Genomic DNA, 23418 nt, shown 5'->3' with positions numbered 1-23418 from the left:
AGGTTCAACTCCATTTCCTTCAGTTCGGAAGACAAGGATATCTTCAGGATTCACAATTTTTGATTCAGATGATCTTGTCTGTGACACTCGTTTTGCATGAAATCAGCACTTGCGATTTATTGCATGCCATAAGCCCGCGTGCAGCAGGGCTGTCCCCTTGGCTTCCTCAGACTTCTGCAGATACAGCTGGGCTGAATGTGGCAGGACTGCTTACCAATGCCTTCAGACTTCTTTCGGTATTAAAAGAGTAAGTTGACTTAATAGCCATTGTTTCCTTAGAAAAACCATTAAAGCTGACATTTCACCGTAGATACTTCATTAAAATAGCGGGTGTACGAAAACGTTTCAACACAAAAAGATATTGCTGCCTGGTCAAGAGACCTTGAATTCTTGTGCTAGAGCACAGCTTTGCTCTTTATTTAATGCGACACAGCTTAATAAAGTCAGGAACCTCTGTTTATTTTTATTTTCTAGCATTTTAGTGAAGCTTAACATCACACTGCGCAGAGTTTTGATACAAGTCTGGAAGGGAAAATGGTCAAACCTGGGCGGAGGGAGCCCTCCCGGGCAAGGCAGAGCCTGCACCACCCGGAGAGCCACGCAGCCCTTCAGCCAGGGCGGACGCCTGGGGGTACAAGGTGCACCCAAGCAAGGGAGACAAGCGAACAAGCCGGCCAGGGACCGACAGGAGCCAGCGGGCACAGGAGAGACCGGCAGCCCCTGAGAGCAGGAGCAGCAGGGCTCATCCCTAAGGGAGCAAGAAGGGGCTGGGTGGAGGGGGCTTTGAAATTTAGGAAGCCACCAAAGTCTGTTCTGAAGCCTAACGCAAAGTCAAAGCCTCACCTGACAAGACACAAGGTGGGGGATTTGTTTGCAAACCTTTAAAACTTCCTCCTCTCCCCAAGCTTTTCCCATTTTAAAATTGTTCTAGCTCATGACTGCCCGAAGCCTGGCTTTTGCATTCAGAGCCCTCTTGGTGCTTTTGGGGGTATTCACTTTGAAAAAATGCCCTGGCAGATCTTTTTGGCTGCCTTCGAATCCTATGACGGCATGGCTTCAATCAAGAAAGTCTTTCCATTTTTCCTCCCGCAGGCAGGTAAGTTATCAGCACGAGGGATTATTTGTACGAAACACTATGCACGCTTGTAAGTGACTTGGTATCAGGCAGGTGCAAAAACCAAAAGCGTAGGATATCGAGGCATCAATAATTCAAGAGAACAAGAGAATTCCTCCCTCCTCCAGGATCGAGAGTCTTTTAGGTTGTCGTTTTTAGTTTTGACCATCATATTCCTATGGCCATTGAGCATTACAGAATGAGCAAGTGCTGCCAGAAACATTTCTAGTCCTGGCACAGTCACCGGAGTATCCGGGGGTGATGTACTGAGCGGCTGTTATCCAGAACAAGAGCTTTCAGGAAGGTTTCAAGGGAGGACCACTAAACCTTCTGCTTGACAAATGAGCGTGTCACCACAAGCCACAGAGATGCTTTGAAATGAGATACGACAAGTTAAAACCTAAAGATGGATCAAATGAGTAGAGAATTGAAAACCTCCTCTCCTCTTCGCAACTATAAATCCCCAGTGCATAACATTTAAAAAAAAAAAAAGCAGATACAAATCCATCCTCTGCTCCTCCCTCCCCACCTTCAACTGCTTGTGGTTCAAGTAGGAAAAAACCCACAGCTCTGTCAAACTCTGGCAGCTTTCTGGCATGACATGGCAGGGTAACTTTGTATGTCACAAGGACTAAAGGGATTGAATCATCTTTGCGTGCAGTCTGTGACTTTCAAACAGATATAAAGAACTTGCATTTTATTTGAATAGACTTCTCCAGGTCAGAGAAGCACCAAGCAGACACTCTTGAGGCTGTCATCAGTAGCTTCTTATTTTCTAGAAATCCCCTGTTTATTCAGTCCTTCTGGAATATCTGAAAAAAGAAACCCCAAACAATTCCTCCAAGACAGACGCACCTTTTAGCCACTTACCCACCACAGAGTCTTGCGGATGCTTAAGCAACACGTTCCTCTGGCAAAGAGCTGACCAGAAGACATTCGGACCCTTCCCAGTCTGGTTTCAAGCTTGTCAGCACCGGTCTAGAACAACACAACCAACCTGACACAGGCTGATCCTGTTTCAAGTTGGGCTTCTCTCTTCAGGGAACCTGGCCAGTCTAAATTTTCTAAGGATTTTAACACACACTGAGATGGTCAGGTCCCACTCCACGCAAGTACGGTGTTGACAAGGCAGTATCTTCAGGGGGTTATTGGCAATTATAGGCAATGGTAATGTCGTTCGTGACCGCTATTGGGTTTTTAGGCACTATTATTATCAGCCTCATTACCTACTGAAAACCTGCTGTGTGTGCAGCCATCAACTTTCTGTTGGCAGCCCTGGCCTCTTTGACCCTGTGCTGTCCTGCAGCTACGGTTGTCGCAGTGAACTGGGCCTTTGGGGCTCATTTCTGCCAAAACTCAGCTATGCTCTATTGATTATTTGTCTTGGAGGGAGTTGCCATCTGGATGATTAGCGTGGACAATTTTCAAACCGCTGTCTAGAGGCAAAACTAGCTGAACTCCCACCGTGCCAAAGCCACAACTGCTTTTTTTTTTTTTTGGATGCTTTCTGCATTGCCTTTTCTCCACTGACTGGAGGGATGGTTGGGGAAATGCAAATCAGGGCTCTCCAGGGTGCGCTTCCTGCTGGCTGAGCTAACGAAGCGATGCTTGTTGCGGTAACATTTTTCATTCCTTTCAGCATCGGGCTGCACTCCAACCTGTGCATCCCAAACACCCTCTTGCAGGGGCATCCAGAGCATCCACCAACACTCCCACGGCCTTTTCTTCAGCCAAAGGAACAAAGTTGTCCTGATAGGGCTGTAGAAACCTTGTCAGGTGAACGTAGACCTGAGCTTCAAAACATGAGCCCTTCACTACAGTTCACGCTCTGTTGGATCTTTACCCTGCTGGCTCCCCAGCTGCGCAGTGCACAACCCGCCTTTCAGCATCCAGTAGATGCATGCAGCGTCACCAGTGCCTACATGGCCTGGCTGAGGGCTGGCCCTGTCCTCTACTGCCTGAGCACCAAGATGCTTCAAGAGGTTTGAGCTGAGCTCAGGCGTTAAGACATCCAGGATTCTTCCCAAAGTGCCTGAATGAGGGAAAATAATACAACCTGTGCTTCGGATGAGTGCCACTCAACCGTCTAAGCAGCTGTTTCAGAGAAGTAGCTGAAAAATCAGGGAAGAACTAGCCAAACTCCACAAATTTTGCCTCTACATCTTTCTTTCTGACCATCCCATGAATTCTTAACGCACAAACCAAACTGGAGAATGAGCGCGTTCCCATTTATTATTTGGCTTTGAGACATCAAATAAAACCATAGCAGTGCAATACTGTCAAAGCCACGCTTGCAACTAAACCCAAGCTGACTGAACGGCACATAGCTACTGCTTAACAGTCTTTATGATATTACTTCCTTATATAAACTTACTTTTGGCTAAAAAACGCATCAACAAAATATTGTGAGAATATTGTTTGCACAAACTTGAAACAAGCAGCAAGTCCTGGCTGTTAAACAGCCTTTGCAAAGAGCCAAATGATTTTTAGCACAAGAGCAGTAAAATATTGAGGTGACAGATTCATTCATACCAAAGTTAAACCATGGTTTCAGTGACACCCGACCATTTTATAGTTTGCCAGGACAACCATCACATCCACAAACTGCACGTGAGAGGGACAGAGAGGGATGGGGCAGGCAAAGGACATACCACCCCCTCCAGATGCCAATACATAAACCTAGTAGCGACCACTTCTCCCCCTGCCTGGTTACTGCCACATTCTCTTAAATTCCTTCCGGAGATGGTTTTCCAGGGCTGAGAGACATTTCATCCAGTTTCTCTATATCTCATGACCCAAAGGCCACTACTTGCCTACGCTTCCCAGCCAGCATCCTCAGTACATTTAGGAGACGCACAGGATCTCCCCTGTATCACGGGCAGGGAAGATGCAGGGAGAAGAGACCCAAGCACGTGCAGAGTTGGGCTGGAGACCAGTTGAATTAGGTCGCACCTGCATGTCCTAAACAAGGATTCCTCCCTTTTCTGTACTTGTCCTTTGCTTTCCTCCCTCACTGCTCCCCCTTGGAGACAACACCAGTTTCCTTGGCTTACCACAGCCTCCTTACCACCCCTCCTTTCCTGGGATCTCCTCATCAGTGGGTCCTATAGTGCCAACTGTGGTGGCCCTGGTCGCTTCTGGTGGAAGCGGGGGACACGTGGCCCTTTGGCCCTGAAGCTTGCTCTGAGCCAGGGGCACTACTCCTGAGCAGGCAGGAGGCTCCCTGCTGTAGGGGTGTGCCGTAGACACACCAGCCACATTCCTACATTGCAGGGATATAATAATCCCTTTTTCCTGGGGACATGGGCCAGGCTCTGGCAGTAAATTTGATGGTGGCCCCTTAAGGTCAAATTAGGGATCCCTAGCAATTAAAAAAACCCACATAAATCCAACCTTGGTAGCACTTACATCTTTGTTTTCCCTAAATTTGTGGTTTTACTAGAGTGCCCCAGTAGGGAAGCTGCAGGTTACAGTCACTTCCTACCTGGTCCCGGAGGTGCCTCTGCAAACAACATCCACTTCTACTGCTCTCAACCACCAGCTCCCAGATCAACACTGGCCCTGTTTCGAGGTCCTCCCCTCAAAACCTTTTAGTACTTCTGTTTGTATTGCTCCAGGATGTCCACGCACCCAGAACTGACCAGACCCCCCATGTAAACGCCAGCTTTAACCACGGAAGGGATTGCTTTGGCTACACAGAGGCAGAGCAAGATCTTTCAAATCTCTAATGGCAGTAGCCGCTTTTGTCTGAATCTGCAAAAACCCAGATTCAGTCAAGGAAGAGGTAAAAACAACGGCAAACTTCTTCCCAAAAGTAAAAGTCACCTGTTCATTAGCACCCTGCACTTGCTTAATTCAGCCTTTTCATCTGACCACCTCTGTCAGTCACCCAGATGAATCCTCTGTTTACCACTGAAGAATCTTTCTCCTTCACTTGGCCATTCACATCCCAGGGTTTATATATATATATCTAGGAACAAATGGCAGAAACATAATTAAAAGATTTTTTTTTATTAAAAATCAACAGATTTATACATTTGTACATTCCACATACTGCTGTGTATGTTCACCAACATAACCATTAAGTCAGAAAGCATGAACAGTATAGATCTCCATCTGAACAAATTTACTGCAGGGGAACTTCAGTTTTGTAATCAACCAGATATTACAGAATGTCATTAACTTCTTTTCTTCTTTTCCCTTTAAAAGTAGCAGCGCATTTAATTATCAGTGTTCGCAAGGCATATGCCCCAAAGTGTTGTACAGCAAGAGAAAAATTAATTAGTAAATACAGGCAATAGGAGAGCTCACAATGAAAATGTATTAGTTGCTGCCTGTTACAAACAGCAGGATGTTAATAAAACACTTAGAGCTCTGCCAAACAGAGACTGCAGCAAAATGGGAAGAGCAATAAAATGTTACTTCTTGATACAACTGTATAAAATAAAATATTTTTTAATGTCATTCAGGATGGGAGTCCTGCAAAGAACAGACATTGTTATAAAGATTCAGCAAAGTCTGGATAATGCTTGTGTGTTCAAACATGTAATAAAGGTCTCAGAAAACATACACGTACTCCACCCCTACCACCGCCTTTCCACGATTGACATTCTTTGGGTTTCACGTGGTTGATGTAAGAAAGTGACATTTTATTGAACAAAGACAGCTGTGCTCAGGAGTCCACCCAGAACTCAAGATTTACACCCCTGTCAACTGAGTGCTATAGGAGAGTGATATTAATCAGGTAACAAAGGCTGGAAAGTTTTTGGAGACTGGGAGTGGGGGGAGCAAGTTCTCATGGTAACCCGGACTCCCGTGCACGCCTGAGCCACCGCGGAGTGGGCTGCCTGCAGACCACACTTCCCAGGTACCTGTGGTGCACTCTGTGCAACAAACCAATTGCTTATTTTCTCCAGGTTTTGAGATCAGCATTCTTGTAATATTATCAATGTAGTAAGTTATCCCTTTAAAGCACAGAAAGATCTAACCGCATTCTTTCTCATAAATGTACAACCATAAAACTTATTTCAAACAAAGTGCCAGATTCTGGGCAATTTTTTCTCATTAGTATTTTTCTTCTCTTTTTGACTTAGAGAGGGGAAAAACTGCACATGATGACAATAGACACATCATAGGTAATTTTTGTGAGGAAGCACGGAGATACGAAAGAGTAGAAAAGCATTTAGGAAGTGCTTTTTGTATGAAGCAGTGACTGTTAACAGAGGATGGCTAAAAACATGTCAGAGCTGCAATATTTCTGTAATTAGAAGCTACATGTTAGGCAAACGTGCCTCAATACCTGCAAAAGCATCTGTGAGAGGCTAGTCTCATTTATTAAGTCCTGAATCACAAACACACTGTCAGTTTAAAAAAAAAAAAAAAAAGAAGAGTGAGAGATGAGTTATAAACACAAATTTAGCAAGAGCCAAATTAAGAAGAACTATTCTGACAGAATCTCCTCTCTCCAAGGGCAGGTCTAAGACACCACATTCCCTAACTGGAGAGAAAACAATTGCATCAAGCTTAAACTCCCAAAACCCACTTAATTTCCAAACTAGAAGGATGGTCAAAGAAATATTCCACTTTCCTACCTTTCCTCCTTCACATATCCATTAATAACCAGATCCCCATTCATTCCCTGCTTGCTGCTGCAGCCATACCAGAAGAACTTCGCACAGTAGCAATGCTGTCCCAGGACTTCAGGTACACAAGAGAGGAATGAGCAAACTGACAGTGCCAAAAGAAAAGGAGCGAACTCAGGTTCTCCAGTGTGAAGTTCTCTTACCCAAGGGGTGTTGCAGTTGTCCTACCTAAGGGAATATGAATGCAGACCTGGTGATAAGGTACAGAATTACCACGCACCACTGTGACATAGGCTGTCATCTCCTCTGGTCGAGTGTTATCCCGACTGCTCAAGCGCTGTAGGCACACTGGAAGAGCATCCTCCACCTGCCACCTCCCTGATGAGCTCTTGTTCTACCTCAGCCCCACACTGGGGGTTTTTTTTGTTTGGCTTTTTTTTTTTTTTTGCTTTTTCTTTTTGTTATCGTGAGACTTCCATATTAATTCATCCAAATGAGTTCTAGTATCAAATTTAACAAAGAAACAGGTAATAATGTATGAATCAAATGTCAGTATTTTTCCAGTCCACGTTTCAGGAGGTGAATCCCCCAACTTTAATATTAAATTACCATTTTGGTCATCTATGATTGCAAATATGCCACCTTGCGTTACTCCGATTCCTGTATTTGTCCTGTACGTACAATTACTGTTACTGCTGCATTTTAGCCAAAGTACAAATCTGAAACATATGAAGTATTAATAAAGAATTGTTTAATCTTTTATAGCCATACCTTTTCATGCAATAACGATTAAGAACTGTCTTGCGGTCTGGAATGAAATGATCCTCTGTTCCATTGCAACACTAGCTGACAAGACTAAGTTCATCACTACCTAGTGGCTACTGATATTTGTTTTAGTACCTCCTTATTAGATAGGAACAAAAGTATACTGAGGATGCTTGCAGCAAAAGAAAGTATTTCTTATGAATCACATGCTACTGTGCACAAAAGGCTTATTAGATCCTGGTAAACTCACTTCCTCTCTATCAGCAAGTATTTTGAGAACAGGGAACTACAAAGTCGTCTGTTACCATTGCCAGTTGTATACATAATGTTTGAAAACCGTGAATGCAAGATACAGAAGAATCTGCTCATACCAGCGCCAACACAGGAGAATCCCTCATGCCAGAATTAAGGCGTAAACACTCACATTTGTCTTTTTTGAAGGTGCCTTTCACGAAATGTGGCTTACATGTCTTAGTAGAAAGTGCTACAAAATTCCTTACTTGGATTTATTTTTCAAAACCCAACACAACAGCTGTACTTTTCTACTTTCGAACTCAGGAAACAGAAAAAGATCCAAAGGTCTTCTGCTTCAAAGACAAAGAAATGGCTATTTTTTTCACCCCCAGATGTAGTCTGGTTGCCCCTTCCTGGAGGCAGCACTACGCTTACAAGGCTGTTTCATAAGCCAGCCTTTCTGTAACAGAAGACCTCTTCTGAGACAGCATCTAGAAGATACCACGCAGGTATCCCACTTTTGCTGAAAGTCTCCAGTCTGATTTGGAATGCTAAAAGACTGAGCAGTCGTACTAACTCAATTGCACGCTGGTCAGTAAGCCTGTCATTTATTACAGCTTTACGGAATTAAAAGAAATGCTTTGACTTTGAAATACTTAACTTTTATTTAAAAAGTCATCATTTTTGAACATCTACTGTGGGAAGCTGCTGCTTTTGAACTAATTTGCTTGAAAATGGTTAAATAGCCATGTGAGTATTTATCAGGGCAGTTAAATAAAGGGGTTTTATTGTTATTTGAAAAACCTTAGTTTACAGAACATTTTGTAGAATATAACAAAACCAGTAGCCCTGTAGTGCACCTTTGCAGATTTCTACCCAATTATACCTTCTTTCCATGATTTTGACTGTACAAAGTCATCCACAAGTACTAAAACCTGTTTTTGTGGAGTTCCAATCTGCCTAAGTTATGTTATAGCAAACATTTAGTACATAACCTGTACACTTATACATCAGCTACATCTTTATCCTCCCAAGAAACTCTAGAATGATATAAGATCAATTTATTCAATTGTATGTACAGCTATATTTGCATATTAATAAATAAATCAATATTAAAGTTAAGGTCTCTTCCTCCATATAAAAGTGACTACGGACTGACCAGACAATCGACTTTTTTTTCTTCCAAGCACAGCTGTGTGACTATTAGTTTCCACTCGGTTTATTACAGTAATTGTAGGAGTAGAAACCTAACGGACCAGTGCTTACATTTAAATTCTATATAGCGGGGGGGAGGAAATACTAAAAAGTGCATCAAAAGCCAACAATTTGTAGAGCAAAAACCAAGTTCATAATGTGATCCTGGGGAAGAGAATCCAGCTCAAAAGAGGACAATGCTGCAGCAAACATTATAACCAACACACATTTTTGTCTTGATAGTAAGCTGCATGATGCCAGTCTTGTCACGTAGTGTTCCAAGAATTCCAACTCCAATAGATGCCATGTCCAACCTCTACAAATTTATCAACACCACATTCAGTGCAAAGTGACATTTCTTAAAGTAATTGTTTGCCTTGTCTCCATAACATTCATTCTTACTGTGAAGAAAAGGCTCATTTTCTTTAACTGTTTATTATTACTATATACAGAAGAGCCTATATTTGCACCTCTCCATTTCTGGTAGTGATTTTTCTTCTCTATATACATTCATTAGAAATGAAAAAGATAAGTGGCGGTATTTCATATTTACTGGAAGTCTTCCCATTAACCCAAAGACTAGCTGTTCATCTTGATTTATACCTAGAGTAGCTGCACTTTGTTCTTTTTTCCAGCCCACTTTCCACGGGGTATAGGCCATGGGAACCTGTGGGACCGGAACATACTTCAAGTCTGATTGCTGGAGCTGGAGGAGTGATGAGTTGTGTTTGAATTCAGATGTCTGTTTGCAGCACAGTGTGTGTGGACCATACCCCCATTTGGGTATCTTACAAATACAGGCTCGCAGAAAGGATTCTGGCACACCTGACAGACCATTTTGTCCGAAAGAAGAATTGGGGTTCCTTTTTGCTTAACCTAAAGAGAGGGGAAAAAAAATCCAAATATGAATCTAGGAAGAAAGGAAGGGAAATTATGAGGCATACAATTTCAACCATATAAAACGGACAAACCTGGTCAATGACAGAGGTAGTAGGAATAGCCTGAACTATTTAACTTGAATTCAATTTCCACATTCATATTCATGCTGCTTCTTAAGTACTGCCTTTTTTTTTTTCCTCTCCTTTGTTTAATAAAGAAAAGCACTTACACATTTAATGCTAAAAATCCGATGCAACTTCCTAAACAAGGTCACAGGACAACTCCACAGCAAACTGAGCACTGATGCATTTTTATTTCAGATGGGTTCTGCTGGATATACTGTTGTTAGAACTAAACAGATTTAAGAATCTGCTGGGACCTTTAAGCAACAGAGGTCTATCTAGGAATAGAAGAAAGCTTCACAAGTGAATTTACCACTGACAAAAGCTACTAACAAGCTTCAATTAATACTAAGTGCTGGGTAAACTTTTTTGCAAATTCTGACAGATCTCAATCATAGTGAAAAAATGCTAAGTCACATTTGTTAAAGTTTCTGCAAGAACTTCATTAATCTGTAAATCCCAGATTCACTTTCAGTCAGCCCAGGCATTCACCAAAGTTGTTCCTGTTTCGAGGCCCCCACCTTCCCTTTTGTTTTACAGGAAAAGGGAAGTTTGAATCTAGCAACCATGGCAAAAACTTAATAAAAGCAGCAAGTAAAATTGCCAAGGACATAGAAGACAACTTTGTCCTAATTCTTCAAATTTCTTTTGATTATAATATATCAAAGGATGTAACTGTAAAGCTTCAAATTGCCTCTATTTAAAATAAAAAACAATCAACAACCAACCAACCTACCTTCTCGTATTTGTAGATTAAGTTTTCAGCTTGTGCTAACCCAAGTGCAACCTGCGTCATTCTTTTTGTATGAATGCTTTGCCTCACTGCTCCAGCCAGGAACGGGGAGAGGAGCTGCACTGACCAGCTGTCAGGCACTAGCTGCAAAACTACAGCCGCATCAAACTCAGCAGCATGGTTATTCAAGAGATCCACAGCAGCCATGACTAGTGCACAATCCGGAGCGCCTGGATTTAGATACACTGACAGCAGCATATGGAAAAGCCTCCGTCTGTACTGCATGTCTCTGTTCTCAGAGTTCCATATACAGTATTCTTCAGCAGCATGGAAGTCCTTTAACTCATGGACAAGGATATGCAAAGCCTTCTCATGTTCTTCTAGTTTTCCATATAAAATTGCACTTTCCATATGAAGGTCTGTGCCCTGGATTTTGTCTGTTAAATGAGAAATAATGCAATATTTGCTTAGTGGAGAAGACAACTACTTGCTCTCACAGCATCAATGCAAACAAGCCCAAAGAATTCAACTCCTGCTACTTTTGCAGGGGTGCTGGCAGCTATAAAGAGGACAGATATTTTTAAGTACAAGAATGCCTAGATGTATGGAAACACATCTCCAACAAAAATGCACCACAAAAAAAAAAAAAAGAAAAAAGAGATTACTGAATAACAGGTGATAAAACCAGCATCACTGACAATCTTAAATTCTAGCATGTCAGTCTTGCATGTTTCTGCGCACACTGCTACCATGTATGATAAACTGTAAGATGAAGCTGCAATATTTTTAACCTCTGCTTCTCCCAGTATTACAGAAAATTACAGAATAGTTTGAAGCCCGTAGAAGACACTAAAGATCAAACAGTATTTCCCTTTAAGAAAAGGGCACTACAAACCCTTAACCCAGTCTGTAAGTTTAAAGTGTCGGCAACAGGCAGAAGGAATGGCAAGTTCATTTGGTATTTCAAGATAAAGTAGAAAATCCTCTACTGATTATAAAGGTGATAAAGATCGGGCATAGGCCCAATGCTCATATTTTTGCTTAGCATGAACCCCAGCTTTCGGGGTGAGAGTGTGTTACGGACAACAAACAAGTCCTTGGTACTCAGATTCCTCAAAGCTTCACTTCAGTTCACTGAGAAAACAGACTGCTTAACAAATAAACTTGTAACTCTTCCCTTTGCAAACGACTGTCACAAGTTAAATGCTCATCATTAAATTGAAACTGACTATAAATTAAGGAGACAATTGTATGAAGATATTTTTTCTAGCTAATTACAGTATTCTGTCTTTGCTGCAGTGGCAAACATACCACTGTACCTCATGAGCGAAGACAACACTAACAAATACGCTTTTTAAATTGACTTGCGTGTGTTAGAAATACAGATGGTAAGCTTATCAACCAAATACACCTAGAAACCTCAGATCTTTTAGTTTTCTATCCTTATGAAGCCTTTTTTTGGTTGTTTCCTGCTGGAAATGGCATACAGCATTTGTAATAGACAACATGCATCTTACCCAAAATAAAGTGAATTCTGTAAAGATCAGATTTCTGAAGAAGATTGCGTAGTTTCAACAGCAGTTCAGTTGTTTCCGTACACTTATCCGCGGTCACAGATTTTAGCTGAAGTATTGCCTCCAAGTACAAGACAGCTAGATGAGTATGGTACTTTTCTTTCTACAGAGGAAAAGAACAACGTTAGATCAGTTTACAAAGATAACCCCTTCTCCCCAGCAAGAACAGTGATGAATATTTACATAATTACATAGAAATGTGTTTAAATTCATTTATCTAATTCAAATTAATTAGAAAGTCTTTTGTTCATGCAGATAGACAACTTATTCAGACCAACTTCACAAGATATACTATACCTATCATATGGTATTCTCTATTTCATTAATACAGATATTTCCAAAATGTAAATATGAAACATCTTATTTCTGAACCCCTCTTTACCTTAAATAAGCAAGAACTAGAAATATTTTTTCTTGTGCAAAAATCATTTCCTTTTGAAAGTTCACCTAATGAAAGTCAATGCAGTAAAGCAGATCTCTCTCCTTTGAATACAAGTATGATCCCCACTGTGTCCTCTCCTTTCATTTCCCTTGTAAAATGAGTAATTTTTATCTAATTCATTCTACTTCATATTCAGGTATGTTCTTTGACCTTTCCTATTTCTGCAATAAAATTTGAGAAAGCCACCAAAGGCCGACAGGCACTCTGAAGGCAAGTGCTTTTTCTGTTATCCACTATCCAATATTCATCAAAACAAGTTGATGATTTGACTGTTTGAAACACTCTCACTAAAGCATTTACAATAATCTAGTAGTTTCTAAAGAGCAAATCAATTTATAATCCAGCTTTTACTAGCAGGTAGGGCAGATTTAATTATACATTATTTTTGTTACAAGTATTCTACAAGGCACTATGCTTAACTCAAAAAGTTGGTTTGAAAATGTTAATGAGATCAGAAACTAGAATAGTATTCTGTTATGGTGTCACACACCTTGATGTATTTGCAATAACGACAGAGAGAAACCATTGATCTAGCATGTGTATTCGAAGAACGTAAATTAGTGAACTGGTCAGCAGATCTACTGAGTTCTTTCAATATTCATTTATTTGCAGGTTAAAGTAACTTCTCCTGTGCTTAAAATAACTCATATCCAAGTATGATAATGTTTGGCTGCTTCTGTATTATGCTTGAAAACGCAAGGGTAGAATACACTGTCATTTATGACTTGTGAACATCTAGAGTGGTTTGGAATTCTACAGCAAGAGGTATATAATTTAATTCTATCATTAATTGCTCAAATCTCTCCAGAAGGACAGAATAAAACATACCTACTTGTAAAACACTGAATTAGCAATTTTAGTAGCTGCCACAGTGCAACAGGATTAGCACTTGCTTAACCAGTTTTCTATAATCTTACCAGACAGATTTAAGCCTCACCAGTGAAACAGAAAAGCATGCAATAATCAGATGTAAAAGAAACCCCACAAAACTCTGAGGGGAGTAAGCAACTGTCTTGCTATCACAAGAGTTGAAAAGTTTAAAATAATGCAGATATCTGCTCCTCATCTTCTGCTTTAATCTTAAAACCACCCCTTCACTACTCTGAGTACATCTGAAAGCCTTTAAGTTATGTTCTAGACCTTGGCTTTTTTCAGAGTTGTTCATCATAGTCCACATTCTGAATCCTAGGCCTATTTTTAGTATTCTTGTAGGACTCACCTCTATTTTTCTTTCCAACACTAGATGTTCTAGGTATTTAACACGTGCTTTAGGATATTTGTTAAGGCAACTGATGATATCATCTGGATTAATGTTATTTTTCTCCTGTTCTTCCAAAGGCCTTTTGGTGAATATCTGTACGCCAACCTAGAAAGAGTTAATTGCATTTAGGAACTCAGTGGCAACCATTTTATTACATTTTTATTTTAAATACTTATTTAGTAGCACTATCAGATTAGTTAGTACAGTATTCAGGAAGATAAACACCACAAAACACTGCTCAACACCACTAAGATTACACTACTCAGTGCTTACCGTGATCTCACTCATTCCTATCTCCATCACCCCAATTTGTAGTTTATACATTGTCCAGCCTACAAACCTTGTGTTCTTGTGGAGCCACAACCTCCACAAAAAGATCTGCATGACAGCAGAACAAGATACTTCAGCCCTTTGCAGCAAGAAAGTGTAAGTTAGAGATCAGAATGTTTACAGCCTTATCGCTCTGTATATCATCTCATTTAAGAGACTTCTATAACGACCAAAACAAAAACTTAGAAATCTGTCATTGCATGTAATAACCAAGCTTTAAATTAATACAAATTAGGCAGTGACAAACTCCAATAGCACAGACCGTCTGATACAGTGTAAAGCATCCCATTTCACGGCACACCACATTAATGGTTGCTACAAAATTTTTTTTTTTTTTTTTTTTTTTTTTTTTTTTTTTAATTCTTGTGGATTAAGTTAATTCTAGCGATGAAGTTTTGTCTTGAACGAAGGCTATTTATTCCACATCCTAGCATACAGATATCACCCAACCCTGGAATCCTTTTAAAAAAGAAATAGTAGCAACAGTAAGCTTTTTTTAAGATCTGAACATTATCTTGCTTAGTATGAAGAAAACCAAAACACATGTTGTATCTTTCATTGTACAGAATGACCTAAACTTTGTTTTCAGAAGCACTTTTTCACTAGCACTTTTTAACAGAGGGACTTTAAAGAACTGAAAAACCTGGAAGTTTTCTTCGGTTGATCACTAGTTAACTGGCATTAAAATATTCTGCAAAAACGGTCCACTTAGTTAATCAAAATGGAACAACATTAATGAACAACCAAACACCACTGCAGGGAAATACTTTATATTTATGATGTTCTTGGAAAAGTACACCGATCACAAACCTCTTCATTTTTCTGTAAAACCCATTCAGAGTATTTCCACACTAGATCTTGGTCTGAGCAGAATATAAGGAAGTCTACTATATATTCATAGAGATCTGAACGTGTAGAATCTTGAATGTCTCCATCAACTATTTTCACCCATAACTGCAACAAAACCACACAAAGATTAAAGTGCTTAAAACACGTTCATGCTCTTCCAACTCAAAATTTACATGAGCTACTACAACACTTAGTATTAGTCATTGATACTTGCAGAATTAGAAAGAGCTCTCAGGACCTGCAATTGCAAGGGATCTCACTGGTCACTAAATTCATGCTTCCTCTCCATCATAGGCTTTTCTTGCACCTGCCATATTCAACTAATTCAGACTCTGTATCATGTGGGTTCTCGCACTCTGAGAGCGACTGGCCAAATACTTCAGGAGGAGGTACGCTAATCACAAAGAATGCTGTTGATGAAAGTCCTTTTTTTGCAGTGCATGGTATAGTTTTCATGTGTTCTGTGCATGCAAGATTAAAAGCAAATGATATAAACAAGTTAGAAGAAAACCTGATTTTTTTGCAGCTCTTTCATTTTGCCTGAAGAACTTAAGAGTACCATGTGAAATTATTTTTATATAAATTGTAATTGGGATTAAAAGGTGCCATATCTGGCAGACCAGTTTAGCAATAAACCTTGTTCCTTGAAACAAAGAAAAATATCTTGCACATGACAAAGGTACATACTGCTTTTGTTGTCCTCACTGGTTTTCTGCTTGGGAAATTACTTTTTACGTAACTGACCTGAATGCATTCAACAGTGTTACTGTGATTAACGTACTCAAAAAGGCACACAGTACAGCAAACTACTTCAGGTATTGGATATGGTCTGAGACTTACATGCTATTTAGTGATTAAGAACATGCTAATTTTTCTACATGAAGCTTTGCGGACAGGAATAATATAATCATATAGTCTGCAGTCTACAGACCACTGCTAGTCTTGGTGACATCAGAAGCGGGGGGTCCCCAAAGGGATTAACTAACCCAACTGAAACCCACAGATCTTGCAGAATGTGTTCACTGTCCACCATCAGATAAGGAAATAAACTCTCGGTTGCTGTCAGTGTCTGCCATGAGATTACAATACTGCTTTGCTGTGTGTATACAGACTAATTAGCACAAGATCTGTTCCTGAAGTCTCTCGAACTTTTAAAGTGATCTCCTGATCATTTTAGCACTCCTGTCCATCTTTTAAAAGTACAAACATACGTTCTGTTACGCACAGTTTTGATTAAAAAATAGCATACAAGCATCTAAATAGCTCATCTTCACTAAGCTCTTCAGGTTTTTCACATCCAGCATGTTAATTTATTCAAAGAAGTCTTAGCACAAGTTTTTCCTATATATACACATCACCACTTTTCAAACAGATAAATTTGCACCTCAGATATTTATCTCAGAGGTAAACTGGTATTTTGGAATCGTTTGCAGGTGATATTAAAAGCTTTATTCTAACCTGAAGTGCTGCAGCATCCTGACCATTGTAGTGATACAGGAGACCAAGAGCAAAATACCTGTATAGAAAGAGAAAATAATATTAAAATCGCTAGATCTTTCCTATCAATTTCATTATGGTTTGATTAGCACAGAATACAACAAATAATTGCTTATAGTAACATGTAGACAGCCATATCTACACTAGAACAAATGTCTGTAGGCTCTTTTTCAGAATCATAGGAGAGAAGTTCTGTCCTAGAAACATATCTGTGTCTTTCCTGTCTCTAAGGCAGTTTCTAGTTACTAGATCCAACTTAAACAAAGTACGTGTCACATTAGAGATGAATCCCATGCCACTCGTTGAATTTTATATACAGACTTAACACACAGCTTAAAATAAGAAATATTCCTCCAATAGTTAATCAGGTATCATTAAATCAAATTTTTATGATGATTCTACTTAAAACTCTGTTTTACTGTCAAAAACATTTCTTTCTTTACTGCAGCATGAAATCAAGTCAGGCAAGGAAGAGTTCTGTACAATGCCATTACAGAGGGGTTTTTGTGTACTGTAATAAAAATACAGCCTAAATAAGCAACTACAATTTTAAAGCCACTTAAGTGGCTCTGAAGTTAATAGCTTCTACCTAAGATAGTACATGCTTTAAGGCATCTTTTCATTCTGTCTGAATACCACTACGGTGTCCATTCAACTCTCACATTGTCACAAGGGCAAATAAATCATGGTCTTTTTTCCCCCCCCCCAAAAATCTGTACCAATACTTTATTTTTTGTGTTGGACACAGAAACTTTCAGGAAGAACTCTGTATTTACCAGCATAAGACAGAATGCATTTCCTTTACCTCAGACTGTCAATTAATACCTTTTCAACAACATTTTTAAGTTACAAGTCAGGCCAAGTTGTCTTTTGGACCTGAAAGCACAGAAACTACAAGGATTTGAACACACTGCTCTAGAAGCCAAGTGTATTTAAGACAATTTTCCCTCTGGTCTCAAAGGTGCAATACTCAAAAAATCCACTCACTTTTTGTGTTTTTCCAGCCAGGCGGCGCTATCTGTTAAAAGACAAAAGTTCTCTGAAACCAGCAGATCCAGCAGACTTTCATGATTTGCCTCGGCATAGAGCTTGAGTAAAGCCGTGTCAATATCTTCCTTGTAGCCATTCGCGACCTCAGTGCTGCGGACTTCATTCAAGTAACTCATGAGGAATCGTTTGCACTTTGTCATCTTCTCCTGGTCCCCTTGGGTCAGCTGGTTTAAGTCCGCGTACTCATGCAGAGGGGGATGAGACCGTATAAATGAAGAGGAAGTAGGCAACAGGAAGGGGTAGAGAGAGATCAGCTCCCGGACATCAAGCTGGCCGCTTCTGCAATTACAGTGTCAAACTAGATGAAGCAAAAAGAAAGAAAAAGTATACATAGGCACAAAAAAATAACATACTGGGAATGTGTGCTCACATATGCTTAGAGTCAGGAAACTAACGGGTTGTCAGTTTCTGGAAGTTATTGCCTAGTTCCATGCTGGAGAAAATATATTCAGAACAAATCTGGATTATTTTTTTTTTTTTGCTATTTCTATCCAAACTTGTTTATCATTCTTTTTCCTCCTATAGACATTGAAAGCTCTGAGAACTTGGAGACTGGCCAGCCTTTTGCTTTTGACATCCCACAGCTTGTTCTGTGGCTTATACAAAAATCAGCTGAATAGCCTCACTGCAGTTCCTAGGACTGTCCTAGACTTCATCCATGCATTATGGGAGCTACTCTTCTGATGGAGGTAAAAAAATGGAGCGAGTGAACCCTTTCAGGCAAGCCATTAAGACTGTGCCAGTCTAATACTGTAGAAAACAGCAACTTCCTGTAGAACGCTAAAGCTTTCAGAACACTTATTTGGATGATGAAAACGTTTTTCCCCAACCCTGAAATGCACCAAATACCTCCTTTGGCTCATTTCTTAAGGAGGTTCTGAAAACAAACTGTGTATACTGAATATGTGTCCATCTAAACAATAAGTAGTAGTCTATTGTACAGACATAGGTCTTGGGTGTACATCTATGTTGGATACTATGGACGGTTCTTCCACTTCATATGTGAAGAGCATCTATACTTTATCCAGGAGCAAGTTGTAAGATCAATACATTACACAAGACATTTTTTCTTTCAGCTTAGATTGAAGAAATTTTTCAAGCATTTGAAGAATGTGTATTGTGACAGAAGAATAAAATGAGAAGTTTTTTCACATACGGCGAACAACTCCCCAGTTTTCACAGCTAGAATCACTCCTCCTCCCAGGCCTTGCTTTGGAAGAACAGCAAGAAATCAGGATTTATATTTTATTTCACTATCAAAGTCATTATTCAAAATTCATCTTTAAAGACAAGCATTCCTGAAATGCAGGAGATGTTGTTGCTGAAAAAAATCAAAATGAACTGACAGTTCTCTAAAAGAAACCCTGTTTAGTTACTATTTTGTTGCAAATAAAATTTTTAAAAAATAGTTCTTATATATCCAGTGATCAGCAATCTCAAAAAGACTTTTCCTTCACAACCCTGACTGGAAAGAATTCCAAGAAGAAACAAGTTATAGCCATGGAAGTAGACAAAGCAGATTTCTGCAGGCAATAAATTGTGAAAGATGCTTACAAGTAGGCTCACCCCTTCCCTACTGTTGTGAAGTAAAGCAGTGGGACATGCCTTGAATTGTTCACTTCTTGCCAGAGACACAGTTCCAAAACCATCTAGGAAATATGAACTAGTAGGAAGCATCACTGTGGCAACACCTATTCAGAACTTTTAAAAAAAGTAAATACTGTCCTTTGGCTACAACAATCTATACCAGAAGAATTAAGTTCTGGGAGACAGCAGCAACAGCAAATTTAAAAGCAGCAAGTATCCTGTTCCAGAACCTAGTTTCGGCAAAGCATGGGAAGAGCAACACAAAAAATAGAGGAGCCACAACAAAGAAAAATCTGAACATGGGAAGCCTTCGCATAAGAAGAGGTTTGAATAGCAAGATTTTCTGATTTGTACGCAGTGCTCCTACTGCCTAAGAAACACCTCTACGCTACAAAGGCCAGCCTCTAACCAAGAGTAAAGTGTTCATGCTTACTTTTAGATTTCTGCAGTTGAGATTTCCTTTTAATCCCTCTTTTATGACTTGATATTTGGTTTTGAAATTCTTAAACCTACATTATGATGGAACTCACAAGCAGATGATTTTTTTTTTTTTTTTTTTAAGATGCAGAATAAACAAGTAGCAGCAAGTGGTGCGACCTGACAGTTTGAAGAGCATTGGGGGTTTCAATACAAACTCATTACAGTAATCTAACTGCAGCTTCAGCTAGCCCAACTACTCGTGAAAGTTTAAGACTTGAGGAGCATGAGATAAAATATATTATGTGAGATGTATTACACTAGAAAATTAACCCTATTTAAAGAAAGAATTTTTTTCCCCCTCCAAGGTTCTTCACTTATTTGTTTTAGAACAAAAGCTAACCTATAACTTAAACAACACGAACAGTACACTCAAAATTAGTGCAGAAGCAAAGAGTTGATAAATCTGCAGAAATTCAAGTATAAACATTGGTTCCCTTGCTGGCTATGCTGTCAACTATTTGGAGATGGCCTAAGCTGAGATGTAGACTATGACTATGGAGATGGATAAGAAGTTAAAAATGCTATATTTAACATGCCACTTTTAATAAGTTTTAAAACAACTTCCAACTTCTACAGTAGTTTCTGCGTCTTTTCATCTTACCATCCAACTTTTCCTAGATAAGGAAGTAGTCAGCTACTTCACATCTGAACTTCATGGAGTTTGGCCTTAATGACCATCTGTTTCCAAAAGAAGAAGCAAAACCAGCTTCCAACTCAGGCTAGCCCAAACCCTGGGCTGTGAATCACCAGTGGTTCTCTCAGGTCTGACTCAAACTCATGTTGTACAGTTTTGCTCTCCCCACTGCAATGGTAGTCAGCAATCAAGCAGCCTCCTTTAAAAGCACAGTATCATCCAGAACAAACTTCAGAAGAATACCAAATACTAAACAATGACCCCACCTGCACGAGTGGTTAATGTTTACCTCAAGGCTTATGGCTCCTGGGATCTGTGGATGCCTTTTGGCTTTGGCTTTTTTCATCGCATTTGGAGGAAACAGTTTAGGAGCAGTTACAAAGGACCTCATCTCCCTTGAAAAACACATTTGAGTCTTCAGCTTCTAGTACCTTGGGTTTAGCAAAATATAGCTAGCAATTTACCCCGAAGTAGAAAACAGGCTCTTAAGTCAAGCTTGTCAATGATAAGAGGCAACTTCCCTTTGAGTAATTCTGCATTAGATTTTTTTGGGCTTCATATATACAAACAACACAACAGGGAGAATCTACAAGTTTTCAAAAAACTTAGGTCTAAATTCACACCCCTGAATTTACAGATAGCAGAGACGTCAAAGAAGCCGACATGATTTAGCTGTTTTGCCTAGATCCCACTGGCTGCAATAGAAGCTTATATTCTTGAAACACATTTAAGAGGCAAATCTCACACAGAGTCCTACTTCTTATGTCTCCAAGTATAAGTATGAGCAATTTTTTAACCTTTCCAGTGTAGGAGAGACTTTAGCTTTAAGTCTCTCTATAGCCTTTTCCAGGTGAGACAACATTGTGAAAAGAGTTAACATTTTGATTTGTTAAAAAGAGCAAAGTTTAGAAAAGTTCCAGTATCTGGTGTGTCAGACTGGAAGCAACACCTAACCAGTGAAAGGACATAATCCAACACACTGGAGAGAAATGGTTTCACTGTGACAGCTACCAACATCTCGGCAGGACATTCAGAATTCAGCAAACGGCCTGCCAAATGCCACTATTTGGTTTAACTGCATGCAAGCCTCCAATGATAGCAATATGAAATAGCAAAAATGTAATACATAAATCACAACTATATAATACAATCACAACTCTGCTCGTGCTTACAACAGAATGTGTCAGACCAAAGAAGCCTCACTGTGACAGCTCACTCAGTTTAAGATGAACAGATCCAGCTGAAGAAAGTTGTCAATAAATCTACCACTTCCTTCCCTTTTGTCAGCCTTCTTCAGTATTCAGAAGTATCAGTATAATCAAGAGGAACTTAGCAGGAAAGTATTCCTCTTAAAAGTTTCAGTATTTAAGAAATATCAAGTTAAGCACAAGATATAACTGTATCATGACAAGGTTATCCAAGAAGGATTACTGATGCAAGAAAACAACACCTTTAGTCCAATATAATGATTTTCCCTACTAGCCTGTAACTAAGAGATATTTTCTGAGGGTGAAACAATCTCACTTCGTACTTGGCCAGAAGTATGCCCACATCACACCAAGTTCTTGGAGGTACGGCTACCACTCTGTGTATCACTCTAAATCCATCTTTTCTCAGACAGGTACCAAGTCTTCCCTTGGCATGAAGGGAATGAAGTTATTTCTGACTAACACTAGCTTGAAACCCTGCAGAGCAACACATGGGGATGGGAGGAAGTGTTTCCATAGACTGCTGTTACCTTTCCCATTTTTCCTATGAGCATCAGTAAGTCTAAAATGACCAAGACTGTTTGAGTGTATATTGGGACGCAAACAGATATTACTCAAACTGGGTGTGTTTACTAGGGCTGAAAATCAGAGAATCTAGATTCCATGGAGAGTTTTTTTTTTTTTCCCCTGGAGTCACCAAAATACTCTGAATAGCTTATGTATGGCTGGCCAGAAGAAAAGCACAGAAAGCTTATCTTTGCTTTCTCCCCCCAACAGACTTCATGAACAGTTGTTCTACTCTGGAGCTGCATCTTTTAGAGGGAGGGAACACCTCGGGATGCTTACTCAGCTCCAAAATTCATGCCTGGGCAGCACGTTTTCTCATGAAGCATGTTTCTTTCTGCAGAGGAGCTCCCAGAATTCTGTTTGTTACAGCTCATTTGTCAGACGGACTGCTAGTTGGACAGAGGCTGCATAACTGATCTTGGCTCCTTCCACAAGGTGCTGGAGCTCCCCACAGGATATATTTTCCCCATTTCACTGCTTTTAAAAGATCCCCAGGCCACTACCAGCAAAGCAGGGCCCCCACATTAGCCCCCACAAAGAATTATTGACAGGCAGGGTGGAATAAAGCTGAAAGAAGTTGAAGTGTCAGCCATAGTCAAGACAGCTGCAGAGCTATACAAGTCTGGCCACCTAACCACACCTAGACAATGAAGACACTTCGTAGCCAGTATAATCTCAACAAGCTATTTTACCAAAGCTGGCCACACTGGAAAAACTGAAAAAAGGGTCCATTGGAAAGCCACATGGAAGGGCTTTGTGGAATTGTTGTAAAGGATTCTTAACTCTGTACAGCTGGTGCTTCTACTTCAGATAAACAACACAGCAGCAATTCAGTCTAGTGTTTGGAAGATTACAGGAAGGAAGATGATTGCAAATTGCTCACTTGCCAAAAATTACAAGGTGATACAGACAGTGGTTGTGGTCAAAACAAATTGCCCCTAAATGCTGTTTAGGCTGTTCCTGTCATACCCTAATCTTCACTCAGCGTACACTGCCCATTCAAGCCCAGTGTCTCCCATTATCCTGGTGAGCAGGAGGCAAAATGGCAGTGTCCCTCATCAGTAGTAACATTCCCAAAGCTTTACTTCCCTTGATACATTTCCATAAACCCAAGGACAACTTCTTTCCTATACTGTACACACATAAAATATATAGAAAATTGTCTAACCTTAATCCTATTCCATAGACTCTAAACTGATTTAAAGTGAATTTCAGCAGATAACATGGAGAGTTATTTTACGTGGTCAGCATGGATTACACTAACTCTAGACAGTGCCCCATCACAGAATGAGGCATGGCTAGCAGAAATGAAATTA

General features: G+C 39.9%; 1 protein-coding gene across 4 annotated transcripts in view; it reads right to left on the bottom strand.

The window, feature by feature from the left end:
* Positions 1-438: 438 nt before the first annotated feature.
* TGFBRAP1 (transforming growth factor beta receptor associated protein 1) overlaps positions 439-23418 on the bottom strand; it is a 43100-nt gene continuing 20120 nt past the window's right edge. For 3 of the 4 annotated variants that reach the window (XM_054193923.1, XM_054193918.1, XM_054193933.1), the window contains exons 6-12: positions 17564-17905; positions 16538-16595; positions 15041-15184; positions 13859-14005; positions 12141-12300; positions 10627-11060; positions 439-9765 (exon numbers count right to left, since the gene is read on the bottom strand). In XM_054193923.1, the coding sequence (XP_054049898.1) occupies positions 9577-9765; positions 10627-11060; positions 12141-12300; positions 13859-14005; positions 15041-15184; positions 16538-16595; positions 17564-17905 (1474 nt within the window). In that variant the 3' untranslated portion in view covers positions 439-9576. The remainder of the gene's footprint in view (positions 9766-10626; positions 11061-12140; positions 12301-13858; positions 14006-15040; positions 15185-16537; positions 16596-17563; positions 17906-23418) is intronic. The other variant, XR_008465220.1, reaches the window with a different exon arrangement.

Source organism: Rissa tridactyla, chromosome 1, assembly GCF_028500815.1.
Source record: "Rissa tridactyla isolate bRisTri1 chromosome 1, bRisTri1.patW.cur.20221130, whole genome shotgun sequence".
Lineage (NCBI taxonomy): Eukaryota > Metazoa > Chordata > Aves > Charadriiformes > Laridae > Rissa > Rissa tridactyla.
The sequence above is the reverse complement of the archived record's forward strand: the minus strand, read 5'-3'. Positions and strand labels throughout refer to the sequence as shown.